The sequence below is a fragment of the Mobula hypostoma genome, chromosome 15 (assembly GCF_963921235.1).
Source record: "Mobula hypostoma chromosome 15, sMobHyp1.1, whole genome shotgun sequence".
Classification (NCBI taxonomy): Eukaryota; Metazoa; Chordata; class Chondrichthyes; order Myliobatiformes; family Myliobatidae; genus Mobula; species Mobula hypostoma.
In genome coordinates this window covers 40,465,157-40,485,128 of record NC_086111.1, presented here as the reverse complement: position 1 = coordinate 40,485,128, position 19,972 = coordinate 40,465,157, and the positions used below count along the sequence as shown (strand labels likewise).

The following is a 19,972-nucleotide window of genomic DNA, read 5'->3' as shown; positions in this document are numbered from 1 at the left end:
GCCACATGGCCCAGCTACTCACTCCTGGCCTCATCACCCAGTCCAAGACTGTTCCTGACCTCTACAAATTGGCTTGGCACTTAGAGTGATCCAAGCTCAGACCTGGGTTAGGTGCATGATCATGACTGGCAAAACAGATACTTGCTATTTGACCCATTTTTATGGAATGAAGATATTTCCATCTCTTACCAAAAGCAATATGCTATGCAAAATTTAATGGAAATTAAATGGACAAGACCCTAAACATCTTGAGCACACACAAATTGATGTTTATATTCTGCTATTCACTCATGTTTTGCTGTTTGCATGATTTGTTCTTTTTTAGCACATTGGGTGTTTGCTGTTTTCATTGAGTGGGTTCCATGGTGCTTTTTTGTTTCGTGGCTGTCTGTGGAAAGACAAACCTCAGGGTTGTATTCTGTACATGCACTTTGATAGTAAATGTAATTTGACTTTGACAATGACTTAATAAATATTATTAGTCTGAAAGGTCCTTTTGATACAAAATTGAAATAATAAAACTGCAATTTTGTGACGTTAAAATAGAACCAATTATTCTACTTGCTTTCCTTTTTATTCGATGAAGTTTTAATTCTGTTCCTCAATCGTAATAAGTTGTTTTCCATTTACAGCATCAACTTTGAAAATGCTCCAAAAATTAAACTGAGGTTTTTTTTTGAACAATTGCAGAAACCCACACAGATCCAACTCACGCAATGCAGGAATGAATCCTCCCTGGTCTTTTTCTGTGGCTTGGTGGTGTAGCATGCAATATATTTATCTATTGGCATTGAAGGGCCAAAGCTCAGCTGTATAATTAAGCAAAAATTCCCCAGGAAATAAACTAATATCACGATTAAATCATCCTTTGTCCTCTGAAGATGGATTTGCTTCCATCCACTGCTACCTCGACTTGGCAAATCTGAAATGCTGTCTCTTGCAAAGCTTTTCTTTAACTGGCCAATATTATGGGGAGATTAAAGTAACAGAAAAAACTACATCTATAAACAGAGCATAAGAGTTAGCAACTCAGGTCAAAGACCATTCATTAATTTCTAGCATCTGCGCTTTTCTGATTTTCATTATGGGTCAGAAATTAGGTTGGGTAGATGTGACTTGATGACAACTCAAATGCTGTAAAACTTCCATGTCAGGAAATAACCTTGATTTGTTCTGTTAACAACTTGATTAAAATGCAGTAATAACAGTATTTAAAACACTGTTGTCATGCAATGGACTCGTAACTCAGATAAATCAGCATTTAATGTTACTGTAGGGCATGTTAGCAATGTATGTAGGGATGTCATAGAGCTGATTCATCTTGATGGAAGCCCCCATTACCTTGTACAATATTCATAAGTAATTCTTGGCTGAAATCAAACACAAAGGACCTGAGGAGTGCACATTTAAGTCCATTACTTGACATATAAGTCTTCGATCCTTAATTCATTGTGCACATCTACTGCATAAATTTTGATTTTTTAAAAAAATATGGATTTCTTTGTGGCTCTAAAACAATCTTGCTGTGTCATTGTACAATTCCATCTGTATCCTTTATGACTGTGCTCTTTACTCTAACCTTAAATATGGCTGAATAACCATTATGAAAGAAGTGCAAATGTAATAGAGAGTATGTTTTGAATTTCATTTAGAGTGGATTGGCCTGGTACAAGTAGTTAGCCAGTAACTCCATCATTCTGGGGGAGGTGTGGAACCCGCGTCATTGACTTCAGGGTGGTCGAAATAAATTATGTTGATGAGGTTGAGAGTTTCAAGCCCCAAGGCATGAACATCACCAAAAGCCTGTCTTGTTCCAATCATGTTGATTTTATGGCCAAGAAAGCTCTCCAATGACCATCTCCTCAGGAGGCTAGAGAAATTTAGAGTGTCCTAGTTGTCCCTTACTCATTTTTAATTGATACATTACCTATAATGTAATATCCATTCTATATAGATGCTGAGTAGGCTTGGTATGGCATGCTCAGTGTGTGAAGGCAGCTCAGGTGCAGAGCAGACAGCATACCAAACCTACTACATCAGAGAAACCACACTTCCCACTATAGACCCTGTCTATACTTGTCATTACCACAGAAAAGCGACTAGCATAACGAAGGACCTCACACACCTTGAACATACTCTTTTCTCCCATCAGGCAGAACATATAAAAAGCCTGAAACCACAGACTACCAGCCTGAAGGACAGCTTTGATCCTACTGTTATCAGACTCTTGAATGAATCTCTTGCACAATAAGAAGGACTTTTCCCCAAACAATCTATCTTGTTATGACCTTGCACTTTATTGTTTAACTGCACTGCACTTCCTCTGTACGTTTAACATTTTATTCTGCAATGTAATTGTTTTACCTTCTTCTCCCTCAATGCACCGTAATGATTTGATTTATGAACAGTATGCAAGAGAAGCTTTTCACTGTATAAGTGACAATAATAATAACAAACTAAATCCAATTCTTTGAAATGGCAGTCCGTAGAAAAAAATCATTCCCATTTTACATTTGCTTCATGTTAACAGCAAGCCATGATCCCAACAAAAGGGTTAAAATGGCAGCAAGCTGTGTGATGAGTACATTAATACTCTTCCCTAATTTTCTCAGCAATGTTGTGCGTCACTTCCAACAAGCTGCCTGTGGGAGCAGAGCTAATGGGAAACTTAAACAACAGGAATTCTGCAGATGCTGGAAATTCAAGCAACACATATCAAAGTTGCTGGTGAATGCAGCAGGCCAGGCAGCATTTCTAGGAAGAGGTACAGTCGACGTTTCAGGCCGAGACCCTTCGTCAGGACTTAACCAGCAGTGACAGCACTCCAGAGTCACACACCAGCAACTGGGCTGCAGGATGCACATTACACTTGGGTTGGTGTGTGTTTGGATGCAGACACCCAAGCCATTGTTGACTTGTTCAATGAAGCAACTGATAGTTTGGGCCTTACTTTCAACAGAGAGTCTTAGAAAACTAAAAAGCATGGAAACAGGCCCTTTGGCTCATCCAGTCCAGACCAAATTATTACTCTGCCTAGTCCCATCAACCTGCACCCGGACCATAACCCTCTATATCCTTCCCATCCATGTACCTATCCAAATTTCTCTTAAATGTTGAAATCAAACCTGCATCCACCACTTTCGCACTCCCACCCCTTCTGAATGAAGATCTTCTCCCTTGTGTTCCTCTCATATTTTTAACCTTTCATCCTTAACCCATGACCTCTACTGCTAGTCTCACCCAACATCAATGGAAATAGCCGGCTTACATTTACCCTATCTATACCCCCTCAATTTTGTATATCAAATCTCCCCTCATCTTCCTACACTCTAGAGAATGAAGTCCTAATCCTTTCAACCTTTCCCTGTAACTCAGGCTCTGAAGTCCTGGTAAGATCCTTATTAATTTTCCCTGCACTCTTTCAATCTTATTAAGATCTTTCCTACCAAAAACGCACACAGTACTCCAAATTAGGCTTCGACAACATCTTGTACAACTTCAACATAACTTTCCAATTCCTGCACTCAATACATTGATTTATGAAACCAATGTGTCAAAAGCTCTCTTTACAACCCTATATACATGCGACACCGTTTTCAAGGAATTGTGGATCTGTATTCCAGATCTGTTCTACCACACTCCTCAGTGCCCTACTGGTCAACATGCAAGTCTAACCCTGGTTTGTCCCTTCAAAGTGCAACAGCTCATGCATGTCTGCATTAAATTCCATCTGCCATTTTTCAGCACATTTTTCTAGCTGGTCCAGATCCAGCTGCAAGCTTTGATCGTCTTCCTCACTATCCACTATGCCTCCAATCTTAGTGTTATCTGCAAATTTGCTCATCTAGTTTACTACATTAACATCCAGGTCATTAATATAGATGACAAACAACAACAGAGTCAGCACAGATGTTTGTGGCACACCACTTGTCACAGGTGTCCAGTCAGAGAGGCAACCATCTACCACCAGTCTCTGGCTTCTCCCGTGAAGCTACTGTCTAATACATACTTATCCTGAATGCTGAGCAACTGAACCTTCCTGACCAACCTCCCATGCAGGACCTTGTCAAAAGCATGACGAAAGCCACGTAGACAACATCCACTGCATTGTCTTCGTCAATTTTCCTGGTAACTTCCTCAAAAACACTATAAGTTTGGTTAGACACAACCTACCATGCACAAAGCCATGTTGACAATCCCCAATCAAACCCCGTCTATCCAAATATTTATATATCTGATCCCTTAGAATAATTTTCAAAATCTTACCCACTACTGATAATCTTCAAGAGGACCAATTCTGTCCCTTGCTATCCTTTAGCAATTAATGTATCTGTAGAAGCTCCTGGGATTCTCCTTCACATTGTCTGCTAGAGCAGCCTTATTCCTTCTTTTAGGCCTCCTGATTTCCTTTTTGTGTTCTTTTGCATTTCTTATACTCAAGTACTTCATTTGTTTCTTCCTGCTATGTATCTCCTCCTCCTTCTTAACCAGAGTCTCAATCTCTCTCGAAAATCAAGGTTCCCTAAACCTGTTGCCCTTGTATTTTATTCTAACAGGAACATACATTCTCTGTACACTCAAAATTTCACCTTTGAAGGCCCCCCAATTACCTAGCCAGAAAACAACCTGTCCCAATCCACACTTGCCAGATCCTTTCTGATACCACCAAAATTGGCCTTTCACCAAATTATCTCAACTCAAGGAACAAACCTACCCTTCTCCATAATTATCCTGAAACTAACGACATTATGATAATCACACAAACTTCTGTCACCTTTCCTGTCTCATTCCCTAATAGGAGATCTAATGTCTCACACTTTATAGTTGGGAACTCTATGTATTGATTAAGGAAACTTTTCTGAACACATTTGACAAACCCTATTCCATCCAGTCCTTTTACAGTGTTGGAGTCCCAGTCAATAAGTGAAAAGTTAAAATCATTGACTATCACCACCTTACGTTTCTAGCAACAGTCTGCGATCTCTCTACAGCTGCATTCCTCTAAACCCCACTGACTATTGGGTGGTATTTAATATAACGCCCTTAACCTGGCCACCTCTTTCCTATTCCTTGGTTCCACCCATTTAGCCTCAGTATATGAGCTCTCCTGCCTGTCTGAGCACTGCCATGATATTTTTTTCAGACTAGTAATACCACTGCTACCCCTGTTATCTCTCCCATTCTATCACATCTAAAACTCAGAACCCTGGGACACTGAGCTGCCAATCCAGCCCTTCCGGCACCAAGTATCACTAATGGCTGCGAAGTCATGCTGTTGATCCGTGCCCCAAGCTCATCCACCTTTCCTACAATACTCATTGCATTGAAGTATACACCACTCAGGACATTAGTCCCACCATGATAAACCACTGACTTTCTATGTAGGCTTAGCAACATCTTTCTCCGCAACCACTCCCACCATCTCCTCTCGTGCTCTGGTTCTAGTCCCACCCCCCCCCCGTGCAGCACTAATAAACCTTATCGCAAGGAATATTAATCCCCCTCCCGTTCAGCTGAAAACCATCCCGTCTGTACAGGTTCCACTTTCCCTGGAAGAGAGCCCAATGATCCAAAAACCTGAAGCTCTCCCTCCTGCACCATCTCCTTAGCCATGTGTTAAGTTGTATTATCTTCCTATTTCCAGCCTCATGAGCACATGTCATGGGTAGCAATCCTCAGATCACAACTGTGGAGGTCCCGTCCTTTAACTTAGCACCCAACATCCTGAACTCATTTTTCAGGATTTCTTAACGTGGTCTGTCAACCATCTATAGCTAGATGCAATTCTTGCAATGTAGTCATCAGGGATACTGCAGATCTCCCTGCCTTCCCACATCCCGCAGGAAGAGCATTTCACTATTTGTCTGGCATCACCACTGCTCTAACTGCACAATATGAAAGAAAGAAAAATTAAACAAAATAAATCTATCTACAGCCTTCACCCCTTCATGCCCAAGCCTTTTAAGTCAAAGCTTCAACTCCCTATTCTAACACTAGCCCACTCAAACAATGGCCGCTCCCACTATAGCCACTCTACATAAACCACGTTTTTATTGGCTTTTGCCAAGTGCCTAGTTATGCAGAACATAACATCTCCACAGGAAATGTGGCATGCAGAATGTCCTGACTGTCCCCACTCGCTTCTTTTGAAATCAGTCTCTCGCTAAGCGCAATCCAATGTCCCTTAGGTACTGTGGTGCACAGAATGTTCCGACTGCCTCTGCTTGTTTCTTTTGAAATCCCTCCCCCACTATGCACAGCCTAACATCTCCTCAGGAACTGAGGCACACAGGCATCCACAAGACAAATGTTCTCCACTAACCTGTTCCTACAATAAAGGTTCATTGTAAGAGCCATGAAAACATGGACCACTTCCCACACCTTATGAGCTATCTCTCAGTGAAATTCACCATTGCCATCAATGCACTGGCACAGCTTTTAATCAAGTGCACGTTTGATTTGGAACAAAATTCATGGTCTACTAGACAGTAGTGGTCCCTGACCTCTAAGACCTGGGCTATCTCTGTCAAGTAGCCAAAGGCTGCCTCCACAAAATTCTTTAAAACCTACTGGAAGCTTAAGTAAGCCACCTAAGGCAACATTCTCATCAGTAAGTTCCTAATTTAACAGAGTTTATCAGTTAAAGCACGTTGTGTCGCTGTCTACAGGTGAGGTGCTGGAGGATTGGAGAGTCGCTCATGTTGTTCCGTTGTTTAAAAAAGGATCGAAAAGTAATCTGGGAAATTATAGGCCAGTAAGTTTAACGTCAGTAGTAGGTAAGTTATTGGAGGAAGTACTAAGAGACAGAATCTACAAGCATTTGGATAGACAGGGACTTATTAGGGAGAGTCAACATGGCTTTGTGCATGGTAGGTCATGTTTGACCAATCTATTGGAGTTTTTCGAGGAGGTTACCAGGAAAGTGGATGAAGGGAAGGCAGTGGATATTGTCTACATGGATTTCAGTAAGGCCTTTGACAAGGTCCCGCATGGGAGGTTAGTTAGGAAAATTCAGTCGCTAGGTATACATGGAGAGGTGGTAAATTGGATTAGACATTGGCTCAATGGAAGAAGCCAAAGAGTGGAGGCCTGTGACTAGTGGTGTGCCACAGGGATCAGTGCTGGGTCCATTGTTATTTGTCATCTATATCAATGATCTGGATGATAATGTGGTAAATTGGATCAGCAAATTTGCTGATGATACAAAGATTGGAGGTGTAGTAGACAGTGAGGAAGGTTTTCAGAGCCTGCAGAGGGACTTGGACCAGCTGGAAAAATGGGCTGAAAAATGGCAGATGGAGTTTAATACAGACAAGTGTGAGGTATTGCACGTTGGAAGGACAAACCAAGGTAGAACATACAGGGTTAATGGTAAGGCACTGAGGAGTACAGTAGAATAGAGGGATCTGGGAATACAGATACAAAATTCCCTTAAAGTGGCATCACAGGTAGATAGGGTCGTAAAGAGAGCTTTTGGTACATTGGCCTTTATTAATCAAAGTATTGAGTATAAGAGCTGGAATGTTATGATGAGGTTGTATAAGGCATTGGTGAGGCCGAATCTGGAGTATTGCGTTCAGTTTTGGTCACCAAATTACAGGAAGGATATTAATAAGGTTGAAAGAGTGCAGAGAAGGTTTACAAGGATGTTGCCAGGACTTGAGAAACTCAGTTACAGAGAAAGGTTGAATAGGTTAGGACTTTATTCCCTGGAGCGTAGAAGAATGAGGGGAGATTTGATAGAGGTATATAAAATTATGATGAGTATAGATAGAGTGAATGCAAGCAGGCTTTTTCCACTGAGGCAAGGGGAGAAAAAAAAGAGGACATGGGTTAAGGGTGAAGGGGGAAAAGTTTAAAGGGAACATTGGGGGGGCTTCTTCACACAGAGAGTGGTGGGAGTATGGAATGAGCTGCCAGATGAGGTGGTATATGCGGGTTCTTTTTTAACATTTAAGAATAAATTGGACAGATACATGGATGGGAGGTGTATGGAGGGATATGGTCCGTGTGCAGGTCAGTGGGACTAGGCAGAAAATGGTTCAGCACAGCCAAAAAGGGCCAAAAGGCCTGTTTCTGTGCTGTAGTTTCTATGGTTCTATGGTTGTTCTCAGACCTGACACCAGAATCCTGAAAATGACACTATGCCAAGCTTTGCTACAGCAATGGGCACACAGGAAGACAAACAAATAGGTTCAAGTAACATGCCAAGGCAACCTTGAAAAATGTCTTCCCACTGACTTCTGGGAACTCCTGATCCGTGACGACTCAGAGACAAGGTGGTGTATTCTGGACACGTGGGAACTGAATCCATGTGGAAAGAGCACACAGAATGAACGCAATACCTGTACGCCGGTTCTTTCATTCACCTCTTGCTCCATAAATACAAGTGTACCTACAAAGCCAGAGTAGATGTGAGTCAAGCTTGATTCAAAGGACTAACCCAACAGACAGAGACACCTTACCTGAACTAGTAGCTCCAGTTTTCTGTCATCTAGGAGATTAACCTGACAGTGTCTACCTTCCACCATCTATAAAAGGTAAAAAGACAGAGCAATGAAATGCATTATTAAAATTATTGTTCTGCATTTGGAAATTGATTTGATCCAATCTAATACATGAAAAATTCTACATATGAGAGCAAGGCACTTGTGTATGAACTATATATAGATAAGCAAATAGATTAACAGATTACCTGTACTGCTGCATGACAGAAACTAGAAAAAGTTATTATACAAAGTTTGCAATAAACACTATGATTGTGCCTGTTTCTTGTGCAGTTTCCTTCCCCAACTTAGTTAAAATCATTAGAATGAATTTGGGAGGTAGAGTTCAGTCAGCTGTTGAAACCACAAAGGATACAATACTACTGACTGGGAAAAAATTTCCAGGTCATGTTCCTTTAACAATGCACCAAACACAAGTGCAGTGCAAACAAAATCCTAAACCTTGTAATAAAGATTAATAATTGTCAATTAGATAGTTACTTCGCATACCCAAACAAACATAAGATATAGAAGCAGAATTAGGTCATTTGGCCCATCAAGTCTGCTCCTATTTAAGATGACGACATTTAAAATTCTCTCAATGGATCAATACTATGCAACCTGTTACTGCTGCACACTGACAAATCCCAGAAATAATCTGAGCTAATTTAAAACACTGTTTTATGTACAGTGTGACAGCTCTCAGTGTCCCAGAGTTGTTTATACAACATCACTTTTTAAATGTTGAGGAAGTTAGATCACTTAATAAGTAGATAAATTTCTTAAAGATTGGGGAACTAGCACAGATAAAGAGATGATGCTGGGTCCAGATCAGCCATGATCATATTGACTGGCAAATCAGTCTTGAGGGGCTGAATGGCCTACTATTTTTTTTGTGCTCTTATATTAAGTTATAAATGTGGAGCTCCAACCACCTCATCAATTTTCGTTTGACCTTGGGCAGATCTGGAAACAGAATATTGTTTAAATTACCATTCCATTAATTCTTGCCTGAAAGCACAATGCTCAGTCATCCCCACCCTTCACCTTCCAGTAGAGGCTGTTTAATCTCCTCTTCAGTCTTAGACAAATATATACAAAGTGCGCTGTAACAATCCCATTTCAACATTTGTTCCATTTCTATGATTACTTCTTCTCAAAAGTAGATTTCAAAGAGACAACTTGTCTGCATGAAATTTATTCTGTATTTCTCAGATCTGTTTTTTTTTCTCTCTAAGCATCCTTTCTGAGTCAATGTTGCAGTTTATTTCAACTGTTCATGGCTGTGGATGTCACCACCATGGCCAATATTTGATATCCATTCTTAATTGGGAACTGAGTAACTTGCTAGGGTTATTGAGCAGTGTAGTTAAGAATCAACCCCAGTTACAAATCTGGACTGATAGGCCAGTGACAGATGGCAAATTGCCTTCATTTGCCATTTTTTCCATAGTATCAGTTTCACAGTATTATAGCAATAATGGTCCCACTACTAAGGGATGGAAATTACTCTTTGATTTCAGGGACCAAGTGCTTGAAATAGTGGCATATACTTTGCATTCTACTTCCAAATTTATTGATAGTCTCTTCTATAGGACTGAATTTTACAAGTACGTAACCACCTACACAAACTTTTTTTTGTGTGATAAACACATTTTACAAAGTAAGAGTGTTTACTGCAAGGTCATCTATTTCGCTCAGAGGTTGATCGAATTATATTTCTCAGTATTCCATTTCTTTTTATTTGTTTCCTTTTGCCATTTTCCCGAATTTCCCTCATTTTATCTAGGGAAGAGCAAGTCTTTGATACATTTACTGTTTTCAACATTAGATTAACTTCTAGCTTCTTTCCAAATACAATTGCTCAAACTAGATTTGGGATCCTTGTAGCCTGCACAGAGGGAGAAGGGGAAGTATTTACAGATATAGTATGTCATTTTTTAAATTTCTCTTAAAGAAAATTCCAAAGTCAAACATATACAGAAGAATACCTTGAAGTTGAGTCATTGATTTTCTTTTTACAGAGCATGGTTCAAATTAAATGAAAAACCATTTAAAATGTTGACTGAGGAACAAATGAATTGGCCAAGACACCAAGAAGAATTCCTTTTGAGCTGAGCTGGAGGCCTTTATTGCACAAATGAACCATAGTGATAGGTGCACAAAACTGAGAAAATGCAATTCTCTGAATCCACGGTTATCTCACTCGACATGTTACAAATGTGTTGAGGTTTCTCTTTTTACCACTGTTATCTTTGCTTGACACAAATAGGGTCAGTCAGCAGATGCAATGTCGTTGAGTGGATACAATTTCAATCATATTTTAAATATATTTCACCAATACAACAGTGTTACTCAGTGTATCTATTTAACATTTTGCATTTCTGTGCCTTACATTAATTGATAATCTGTGCATTATTAATAAGAAAACTCTAAATCAGGAGTCAGACAACTGTTTTCTTCAGAAGTCTGCCTCATCACAGCACCAATTTGCATTTATATAGAAAATTAATTAGAGCGAAATGTTCCTATATGCAGCAGAGATGAAAAATAAGAAATAAATAGACTGCAGGGATTGATGCCAGCATAGGGTGTTGTAAAATCTCTGGTTAAAGCAGATTTAATGCAATGTCTAAGATGAACAGTGAGAGACAAATGAGCTTTGACAGTAAATTTCAGAGAATGGGGCTTCGAGTGTCAACGGCAATGCAACAGGAAGCATATACTTAAATAGCCTAACTGAAAGAATTGAGATTGAGATTGCATTGGGGATGTCATTGGGCTGCAGATGATTAATGGTATCATCCTCTCCTGAAACTTTAATGTATTTACCAAATGGATGAGCATTTTCTATCAGATGGTACTAGAATTGAAATAAGTCATCAACTTTGGGTGTGTTTGGGTAGCACGGGCTTGTTGGGCCATAAGGGCCTGTTACCATGCTGTTTCTCTCAAAGACTTTGATAAGTGCCAATACAAAATAGTGCACTTTTAAGTGGTCCAGGGATTGACTAATGACTTATGAGGTTCTTAGTTTTAAGAGTATGATAAAGCAATGAGTATGTTAAATCCTGATAAAGCAGTAGTTAGGCCTTAGCTGGAACATAGTACTTGACTTTGGAAACTGCACTTCAAGAAGGATATCAAAGGTAATTTTCTGGAGTAGTACAAAAAAAATTAGGATTTCCGTTCTGAGTAGAGCCTAGAGAAGCCAGAATTGTTCTCCTTGGAGCCTACCAGTTCAGAGTAATTCAAGATTAAAAGCGTTTGGTAGAATAAATAAAGAGAATGGTACTTCCTGTGGAAGATAGTGGTAGGCAAAGGGCATCAATTGAAAGCAAAGGGAGTTGGGGAGAGCATCAATCTCACAGTTGTATGAACCTGAGCACACGACTTCAGGCACAATCTTTCAAGCGCAAATTTGCCATTTCATTGAAAATTTGCAGGGCATAGGAAAGAGCAGGTGGAGTGGATGGGACATTGTGAAGGTCAACATAAAAATGATGGACCAAATGAATTAACTGTGCTAACCCTTCTTAGATTACTGACCTGACTTATTTGATGAAAAGTATGACGTGGCAATATTTAGCTTTGTGTGGCATGATCAATTTTTTAATTCACACCATCATACTATATTTAAGGCTATAAAAGTGGCAGAACAGATGTGATTCATGGCTTTGACAGGATGGAATGCTGTAAATTACGTTTGTGCATTTCTGGGGTGCCTTCATGGTAGTATTGCTAAAGAAATCCTCATGCAAACAGCATGCGGTATCAAGCTGACAGATGGTTCCCTTATTAAAATCAGAAGGTTGTTGCTTGAACTTTCACTTTGATTCCCCAAAAATGTCTCTCTCCTTTTGAGCAGAAACCATCAAGTTTACAGTGCTATATGCTTAATAGAAATTAATTTTAATTGCATAGTAGCCAGTATTTAAGTCTTTGTATATGCATGGGCATATTGCAACTATTTATGTGCAAACATGTATTGGGATCCCACTGGGCAGGAAAGTCATGTGGTGAGCCTGAATTTGCAGTCTCTTTTGCCATGTAAATAAACCACTCTCTTTTATGTGTATAGTCTGTGGAAACAGCGTTGCTAATGAAGTAGCCCCTTATAAGCAAGATAAATTGGAAACAATGAAAGGCACAATGTTTTATTTTTAAAAATCTTGAATTATACATTGCTTTAAGCATTGAACTAAGGTCTGAAGAACTGTCAAATATTGTTTTATATTGCTTTAAAGAAAAAAGTAGGTAGAAGGTACAGAGGAGATGTCAGGGGCACGTTTCTTTAAAAAACACAGAGTGGCGAGTGTGTGGAATTGGCTGCTGGCGACGGTGGTGGAGGCAGATACAAGAGGGTCTTTTAAGACAGGGGTCCCCAACCACCAGGCCGCAAAGCATATGCTACCAGGCCGCGAGGAAACGATAGGGGTCAGCTGCATCTTTTCCTCATTTACTGTCATGCAATGTTGAACTTGATGATAGGGTTGCCAACGGTCCCTTATTTGCCGGGACATCCCGTATATTGGGCTAAATTGGTTTGTGCTATACGGGACCACCCTTGTCCCGTATTTCTCCTGCTAAGGTAGAGCGTTCCTATGAAACCTTTCGCGCCAAAATGGCGTAAAGCAAAGAAGCAATTACCATTAATTTATATGGGAAAGATTTTTGAGCATTCCCAGACCTAAAAAATAACCTACCAAATCATACCAAATAACGCATAAAACCTAAAATAACACTAACATATAGTAAAAGCAGGAATGATATGATAAATACACAGCCTATATAAAGTAGAAATGATGTATGTACAGTATAGTCAGAAAGATTAAGCCAAAACCGATTTGTGGGAAAAAAATCGGCACGTCATGCATGCGCACACAGGTGCCTGCGCAAGGCTTCAAGGTCATGGTAGTCTTCCTCAGGGTAAACACAAGTGTCCCGGGCTTTGACGGCTACTTTTGTCCCTATCTGGGAGCAAGAAAGTTGGCAACCCTAACTGTAAGTTTCAACATGTAAAAGACATGTTGAGGTCAGTTTAACCCTACTTGAACACCCCCCGCCCCCTTGGTCAGCCCGTCCGCAAGAATATTGTCAATATTAAACTGGTCCGCGGTGCAAAAAAGGTTGGGGACCCCTATTTTAAGAGACTCCTGGATAGGTACATGGAGCTTAGAGAAATAGAGGGCTATGGGTGACCCGAGATAATTTCTAAAGTAAGTACATGCTTGGCACAGCATTGTGGGCTGACAGGCCTGTCTTGTGCTGTAGATTTTCTATGTTTCTATGAAATAAGCTTCAGAAGTAATTTTAGTGAAATTGAGATCATGGCCAGAGAAAAAAATAAAGGGGAAATACACACACTTGCAAGGAAGAAAGACTATACAGTGAAATGGTTTATTATTTACTATCCAGGGTCCCAGGCAAACCAATAATGTAACTAGTTCCTTATCCTCTGTTTTATAATTTATTATCAAGGCTCCCAGGCAAAGTGATAATATAACTAGTTCCTTATTCCCCATTTCATTATTTATTTCCAGGCTCCCGGGCAAACTCTGTAACCAGTTCCTTATCCCCATCCACTCTTCTCCTTTTTAAATGGTTTCTTCTTCCTCTAAAAACCTCCTATTGATTCTCCTTTCCCAGAAAATGGATGGCCTCTCTCTAATCTCCTCTTACACAATATTCAAAATTTATGCTATTTCAAAATTCACTGATTGGATCTCTCTAATAAATGAACTAAAACACTCCAACTCAAATGAACAAATGATATTCTGTGACAATTTCCATGAGATATTCTCCTCTACCTTTCTAGTTTTGGGCATATTCAGCTGCACCATCCTCCATCGATGCCCCCCTTTGTCGACCTGCGCAGCCAAACAGTCTTTGCTTGCTTCCACTCCTACCTGTCCAAAAACAACACAGCTCAACCCTAGGGATGGCATTGATTTGGAATCCTGCAGGAATGTATTCTTGTCTCTTTCCTCCTCACGCTCCAGGTGGTGCCCCTTTGTGAGATCAGCTGAAGATATCATATGTATGAAACACATCTTTACTTCTCCCATCTCCAGCCTTCTCTCCCCTCCATTACATTGCCACCACTGTTTCTCTGTACAGTATCCATAACAAGATATGTCATAAGTTCCCCTGATTAAACATTGCCAAGAACAAAGCATTAATTTTCAGGATACACACTAAACTGAAGCAACTTTGCCAACAATTTCATCCTTTCTCCACCCATTGTCTCAGATTGAACCACAAGTTATGGGATCCCATTTGACTCATAACCTACTTCCTTCCCACTAAAAAAAAGCTCAGATCCATCCTGCAACTATGCCTATTTTTGTCCTTACTGAAGCCTATTTGCTGTTGCTGTCATTTACTTTGTCACTTACACACTGAAATATTCAATTAACACCTGGCCCAGCCTCCCATGTTCCATCCATAATAATCATCTTATCCAAATTTTTTTTGATTGGCTCCTAGAGTCTTGCAGTTCCAGATTTCAGCTCCTGCCCTCCAGTTTAAAGCCTTTCTTTTTCTCATCATCCCCCATCTCAGGTTCCTTCTTTCACAGCCTTCTTTTTACTGCATTCAACCCTGGCTCCCTCAACACCAGTTCAAACTGATTGCAGATCCACAGTGCATCTGGGCAGAAGATGGTGACATGGTTCAGTTCAGTTCAGTTCTATGTATTTTTTGTGTGCTGTCATCCATCCTTTCTTGTTGCAGATTGGTGGGCTGTCTTTTCTTTCAGTTAGTCCTGACGAAGGGTCTCGGCCCGAAATGTCGACTGTACCTCTTCCTATAGATGCTGCCTGGCCTGCTGAGTTCACCAGATTTTTTTGTGTGTGGGTGATCTGCTAGTTTTTGTGTGAGGGCGGGGTTGGGGTTGCTTGAGGTTTGCAAATTTTTTGGTTTTTTGTGCAGCGTGATTGATGTCTTTTTTTCAACTACTTATTTGATTCTCTGTGTTCTATGGCTATCTGGAGAAGACAAATCTCAGAGTTGTATTCTGCATACATACTTTGATAATAAAAATGAACCTTTGGTCTGTGCACAAGGAAACTGATATGAATGCCTCCACTATGATCTCTAGGCACGCATCCTTCCTGCTGAACTTCCAAAGAGCTCCATGTAGTATAGGAACATGAGAAAGAGAAGGGAGAGAAGGTGGCTTTGTGGAACTTCAGATTTGAGTGGAAATTTTTCACTTACCAACCATTAATTTGGATTGTATTGATATTGTCTATGTAGAGCTGTTGTACTAGTCTGCAGATTCCTTCCAAACCCCACTTTGGAGAAAACATCCATCCCGTGCAGTATCCAAAGAGCTAGCTATTTGGATAAGTGTTCACTGCTCCGTTATGTATTTAGGCAATCATATTCCCGTGTAGCACAAGACTACGAGAGACCCTCCTACTGGTTAGAGTGCAGATCTGACTGGGTGAATGACAACTCCCAGAACTGATTTAACTCAATTGGACATAATCCTCTAATCCATGTTCAGCAACAGGATGGGTTACCAATTTCTCATCTTTTCCATCTCCTCCTTTGGCTTGTTAATGAGGACGATGATTCCGTTCTTTTGAGAGTTCTAACATGCATTCAGCTAGAAGCATCGGATTGTATGCGCCCAGCAGATCCAGGCACCATCCATGTGTAACTCAGGAGGGAAGCCATAATTTCCAGGAATTTTATTCCCACAAAGTAATTGATAGTGCTTGTCAGCTCATCCAGAGTGAATCAATGGCCCAGACACTCTCATTTGCTGCTGTCTAAAACCTCTAAGACAGGGTATCAGAAATATTAGGAGGTTCTGCTTTTGCTTCAATTCATATCGAGTAGATGATCCTTAGTATGCTTGGATACAGGGGTTACTGAGTTGCCCTGTTGTTTACTGTGAACCTTTTGGAAGAACTGCCAACGTGCATCACTCAGCTCCAAAGAAAACTGCACTAGAATACGATATTGGCAGAATTGGAGGCAAAAAAAAACAAGGCCTGATAGTGCTTCACCTTTTGGAGCCCCACTTTAACAACTGTGGCAGAAGCAGGTTTTGCATTCTTACACAGAGTTGGCACATTTTCCTCTGGTCTTCTCTCACATTGTTCTACTCGCACTTTCATAGTTTTTCCACAGGTGCATTTGGACTGTGATGCTTCTTGGTTCTCCAATCTGAATAATCTCTTTTAAATTCCTGGACTGGATGTTTAACTAGAGCAATTTGCACATTACAAATAGCCCATCATCTCCTGCTGCTTACCTTCAGAACATGGCCCAAGGTAGTGGAAGCTGGAGGTACAGCATCATAAAGAAATGTCTTAATGCAAATTTTTGAGGGGTGACTGACCTCTTTACTCTTAGAGGGGCAATTACAATCTGTGTGGTATTTTGTTCGTCGCTTAATGGGCATAGATACGTACAAGTATTATAGTTGCAACATTTTCTGGAATCTAGCAGCATGCTAACACAGTTTGTCACTTGGTATGAAGCATTTTTCCCCAATGTTAAAATTTATGGTTACAGTTTCTTAAAAAATTGAAACACACTTTGCCATTTGGATATGAATTAGTTTTACTCCTATTTTGAAACACACTTCATCATTAGCCACAGATGATCTATTCCTTGCGGAAAATGTTTTAATTCAGTTTCCTTCTGTCGATACTGAACCACATCTGTTCTGGGTGACTGCTGAAATATTCCCAGCAGAGCCAGAGGCGGGTTTTGTTGAAAACCAGTCTTTCACGGAAGTTGTTCCAAGAGTCACCCTTTCCTGTTCAACTGCTCCACTCAATGCAGAAAAAGGTACTCCTGTGGATCTTGTTTATCAAGCCATTGTACTCTCTCCAACTCACCAAATCATGATAACACATTGTTCTTCAACAGTCTCTATGCATGCCGAAATTCTTCCTTCTCTTCTCCTCAACCCAACCTGGTATTTCCCTCTATTGGAGGCTAGTTTACTAATTTCACCTCAGAAGCTTCAAATCATATTTGAAAGTCCTCCTGCTATTTACTGAGGAGTGTTTGATGGCTCTGGGCCTGTATTCACTAGAATTCAGAAGAATGGGGGAGGAGCAAGGTGGAGAAATCTTATTGAAACCTATCGAATGTTGAACAGCCTTGAAAGAATGGATGTGAAAAGAATATTTCTTATGGTGGGGGAGTCTAAGAGCAGAGGATACAGCCTCAGAATAGAGGGATGTTCATCTAGAATGGAGGTGAGGAATTTCTTTAGCCACAGAGTGGTGAATTCATTGCTACAGATGGCTGTAGAGGCTGAATCATTGGGTATATTTAAGGCAGAGATTGACAGAACTGTTCTGGGTCCAGCACACAAGTACAATTATGAAGAGAGCAAGGCAGGGCCTCTACTTCCTTTGAAGTTTGCAAAGATTATGCATGATATCTAAAACTATGATAAACTCCTTTTGATGTGTGGTGGAAAGAAAATTGACTGGTTGCATCACAGACTGGTATGGAAACACGAAAGCCATTTAATGGAAAATTCCTACAAGAAGTAGTGGATACTACAAAGTCCATCATGACTAAAGCCCTACCCACCATAGAGCACAGCAACAGAAAGGCAACATCCATTGTCAAGGACCAACACCACCCACAGGATTCAGATGCAGTTATTAGCCCCCAGTCATCAACCTCCTGACCAGAGTGGATAACTTCATTTTCTCCATCAATGAACTGTTCCCACAACCTATGGACTCACTTTCAAGGACTCTTCATCTCATTCTCGATATTTATCACTTATTTATTATTACTCTCTTTTGTATTTGCATAGTTTATTGTCTTTTGCATATTGGTTGGTTGACCACCTATTGGGTGCCATCTTTCATTGACTATTTTTTTGCTTGGATTTACTGTATATGCCCATAAGAAAATGAACTTCAGGATTGTATATGGTGACATATAAACTTTGAGAATAAATTTGCTTTGAACTTTACACACCTGAAAAATCTTTTCACATCATCTTTTATATTACTGGCTAGCTTACCTTCATATTTCATCTTTTCTCTCTTTATGGCTTTTTGTAGTTGGCTTCCGTTGCTTTTTAAAAGCTTCCCAATCCTCTAACTTCCTGCTGATTTTTGCTTTATTATGTGCCCTCCCTTTTGCTTTCATGCTCTGCAGAAGGACTTGGGAGTGTTTGCGCATGAATCACAAAATGTTGGTGTGCAGGTGCAGCCGGCTATCAAGGTGGCAAATGGAACATTGGCCTTCATTGCTAGAGAGATTGAACTTAAGAGTAGGGAGGTTATGCTGCAACTGTACAGAGTACTGGTGAGGCCGCATCTGGAGTACTGCGCACAGTTCTGGTCTCCTTATTTGAGGAAGGATATACTGGCTTTGGAGGTGGTGCAGAGGCGGTTCACCAATTTGATTCCAGAGATGAGGGGTTAGACTATGAGGAGAGATTGAGTCACCTGGGACTGTACTCGCTGGAATTCAGAAGGATGAGAGGAGATCTTACAGAAACATATTAAGTTATGAAACGGATAGATAAGATAGAGGCAGGAAAGTTGTTTCCACTGGTAGGTGAGACTAGGGAACATAGCCTCAAGATTCAGGGGAATAGATTTTGGATGGATATGAGCAGGAACTACTTTTCCCAAAGAGTGGTGAATCTGTGGAATTCTCTGCCCAATAAGGCAGTGGAGGTTACCTCAGTAAATATATTTAAGAAAAGGTTGGATAGATTTTTGCATAGTTGGGGAACTAAGGATTATGGGGAAAAAGCAGGCAGGTGGAGATGAGTCCATGGTCAGATCAGCCATGATCTTATTGAATGGCAGAGTGGGCTCGATGGGCCAGGTGGCCTACTCCTGCTCCTATCTCTTATGTTCTTTTGCTTCTTTCGTCAGCCATGGTTGTGCCATCCTCACTTTAGAGTACTTCTTCATCTTTGGGATGTATCCATCTTCCACCTTCCAATCTGCTCCCAGAAATTCCAGCCATTGCTATTTATGCTGTCCATCCCTGCTAGTGTCCCCTTCCAATCAACTTTGGCCAGCTCCTCTCTCATATCTCTGTAATTCCCTTCACTCCAGTGTAACACTGATACAACTGACTTTAGCTTCTCCCTCTCAAACTGCAGAGTTATCACAATATGATTGTGTGAATTATATCATATTATGATCACCTCTTTTACCTTAAGATCCCTACTCAAATCGGTTTCATTACTATATACATATAAAAAATTATATGATTAATTTGTATACTTGGTAACCACATTTTCATAGAAGTCATTTATGTATTAAAAAGATACAGTGGGTTACAGACCAGTTTCAGATATGGGCAGAGAAATGGCAGATGGAGTTTAATCTTGCAGTTTGGGACATCAAATATCACAGTTAATCATAGCTTCTAAACAGTGTTGATGATGCTACAAAACAACAAACTTCACACTAGTTAAGTCAGTGATAACAAATCTGATTTTGATTCTGATATACAGAGGAATCTTTGGT

General features: G+C 40.3%; 1 protein-coding gene across 1 annotated transcript in view; it reads right to left on the bottom strand.

The window, feature by feature from the left end:
* Nucleotides 1–19,972, bottom strand: part of LOC134356790 (FERM domain-containing protein 4B-like) — a 222,682-nt gene that overhangs the window by 171,618 nt on the left and 31,092 nt on the right. Inside the window, exon 2 of the mRNA XM_063067932.1 lies at nucleotides 8,466–8,531. Coding sequence (XP_062924002.1) covers nucleotides 8,466–8,531 — 66 coding nt within the window. The remainder of the gene's footprint in view (nucleotides 1–8,465; nucleotides 8,532–19,972) is intronic.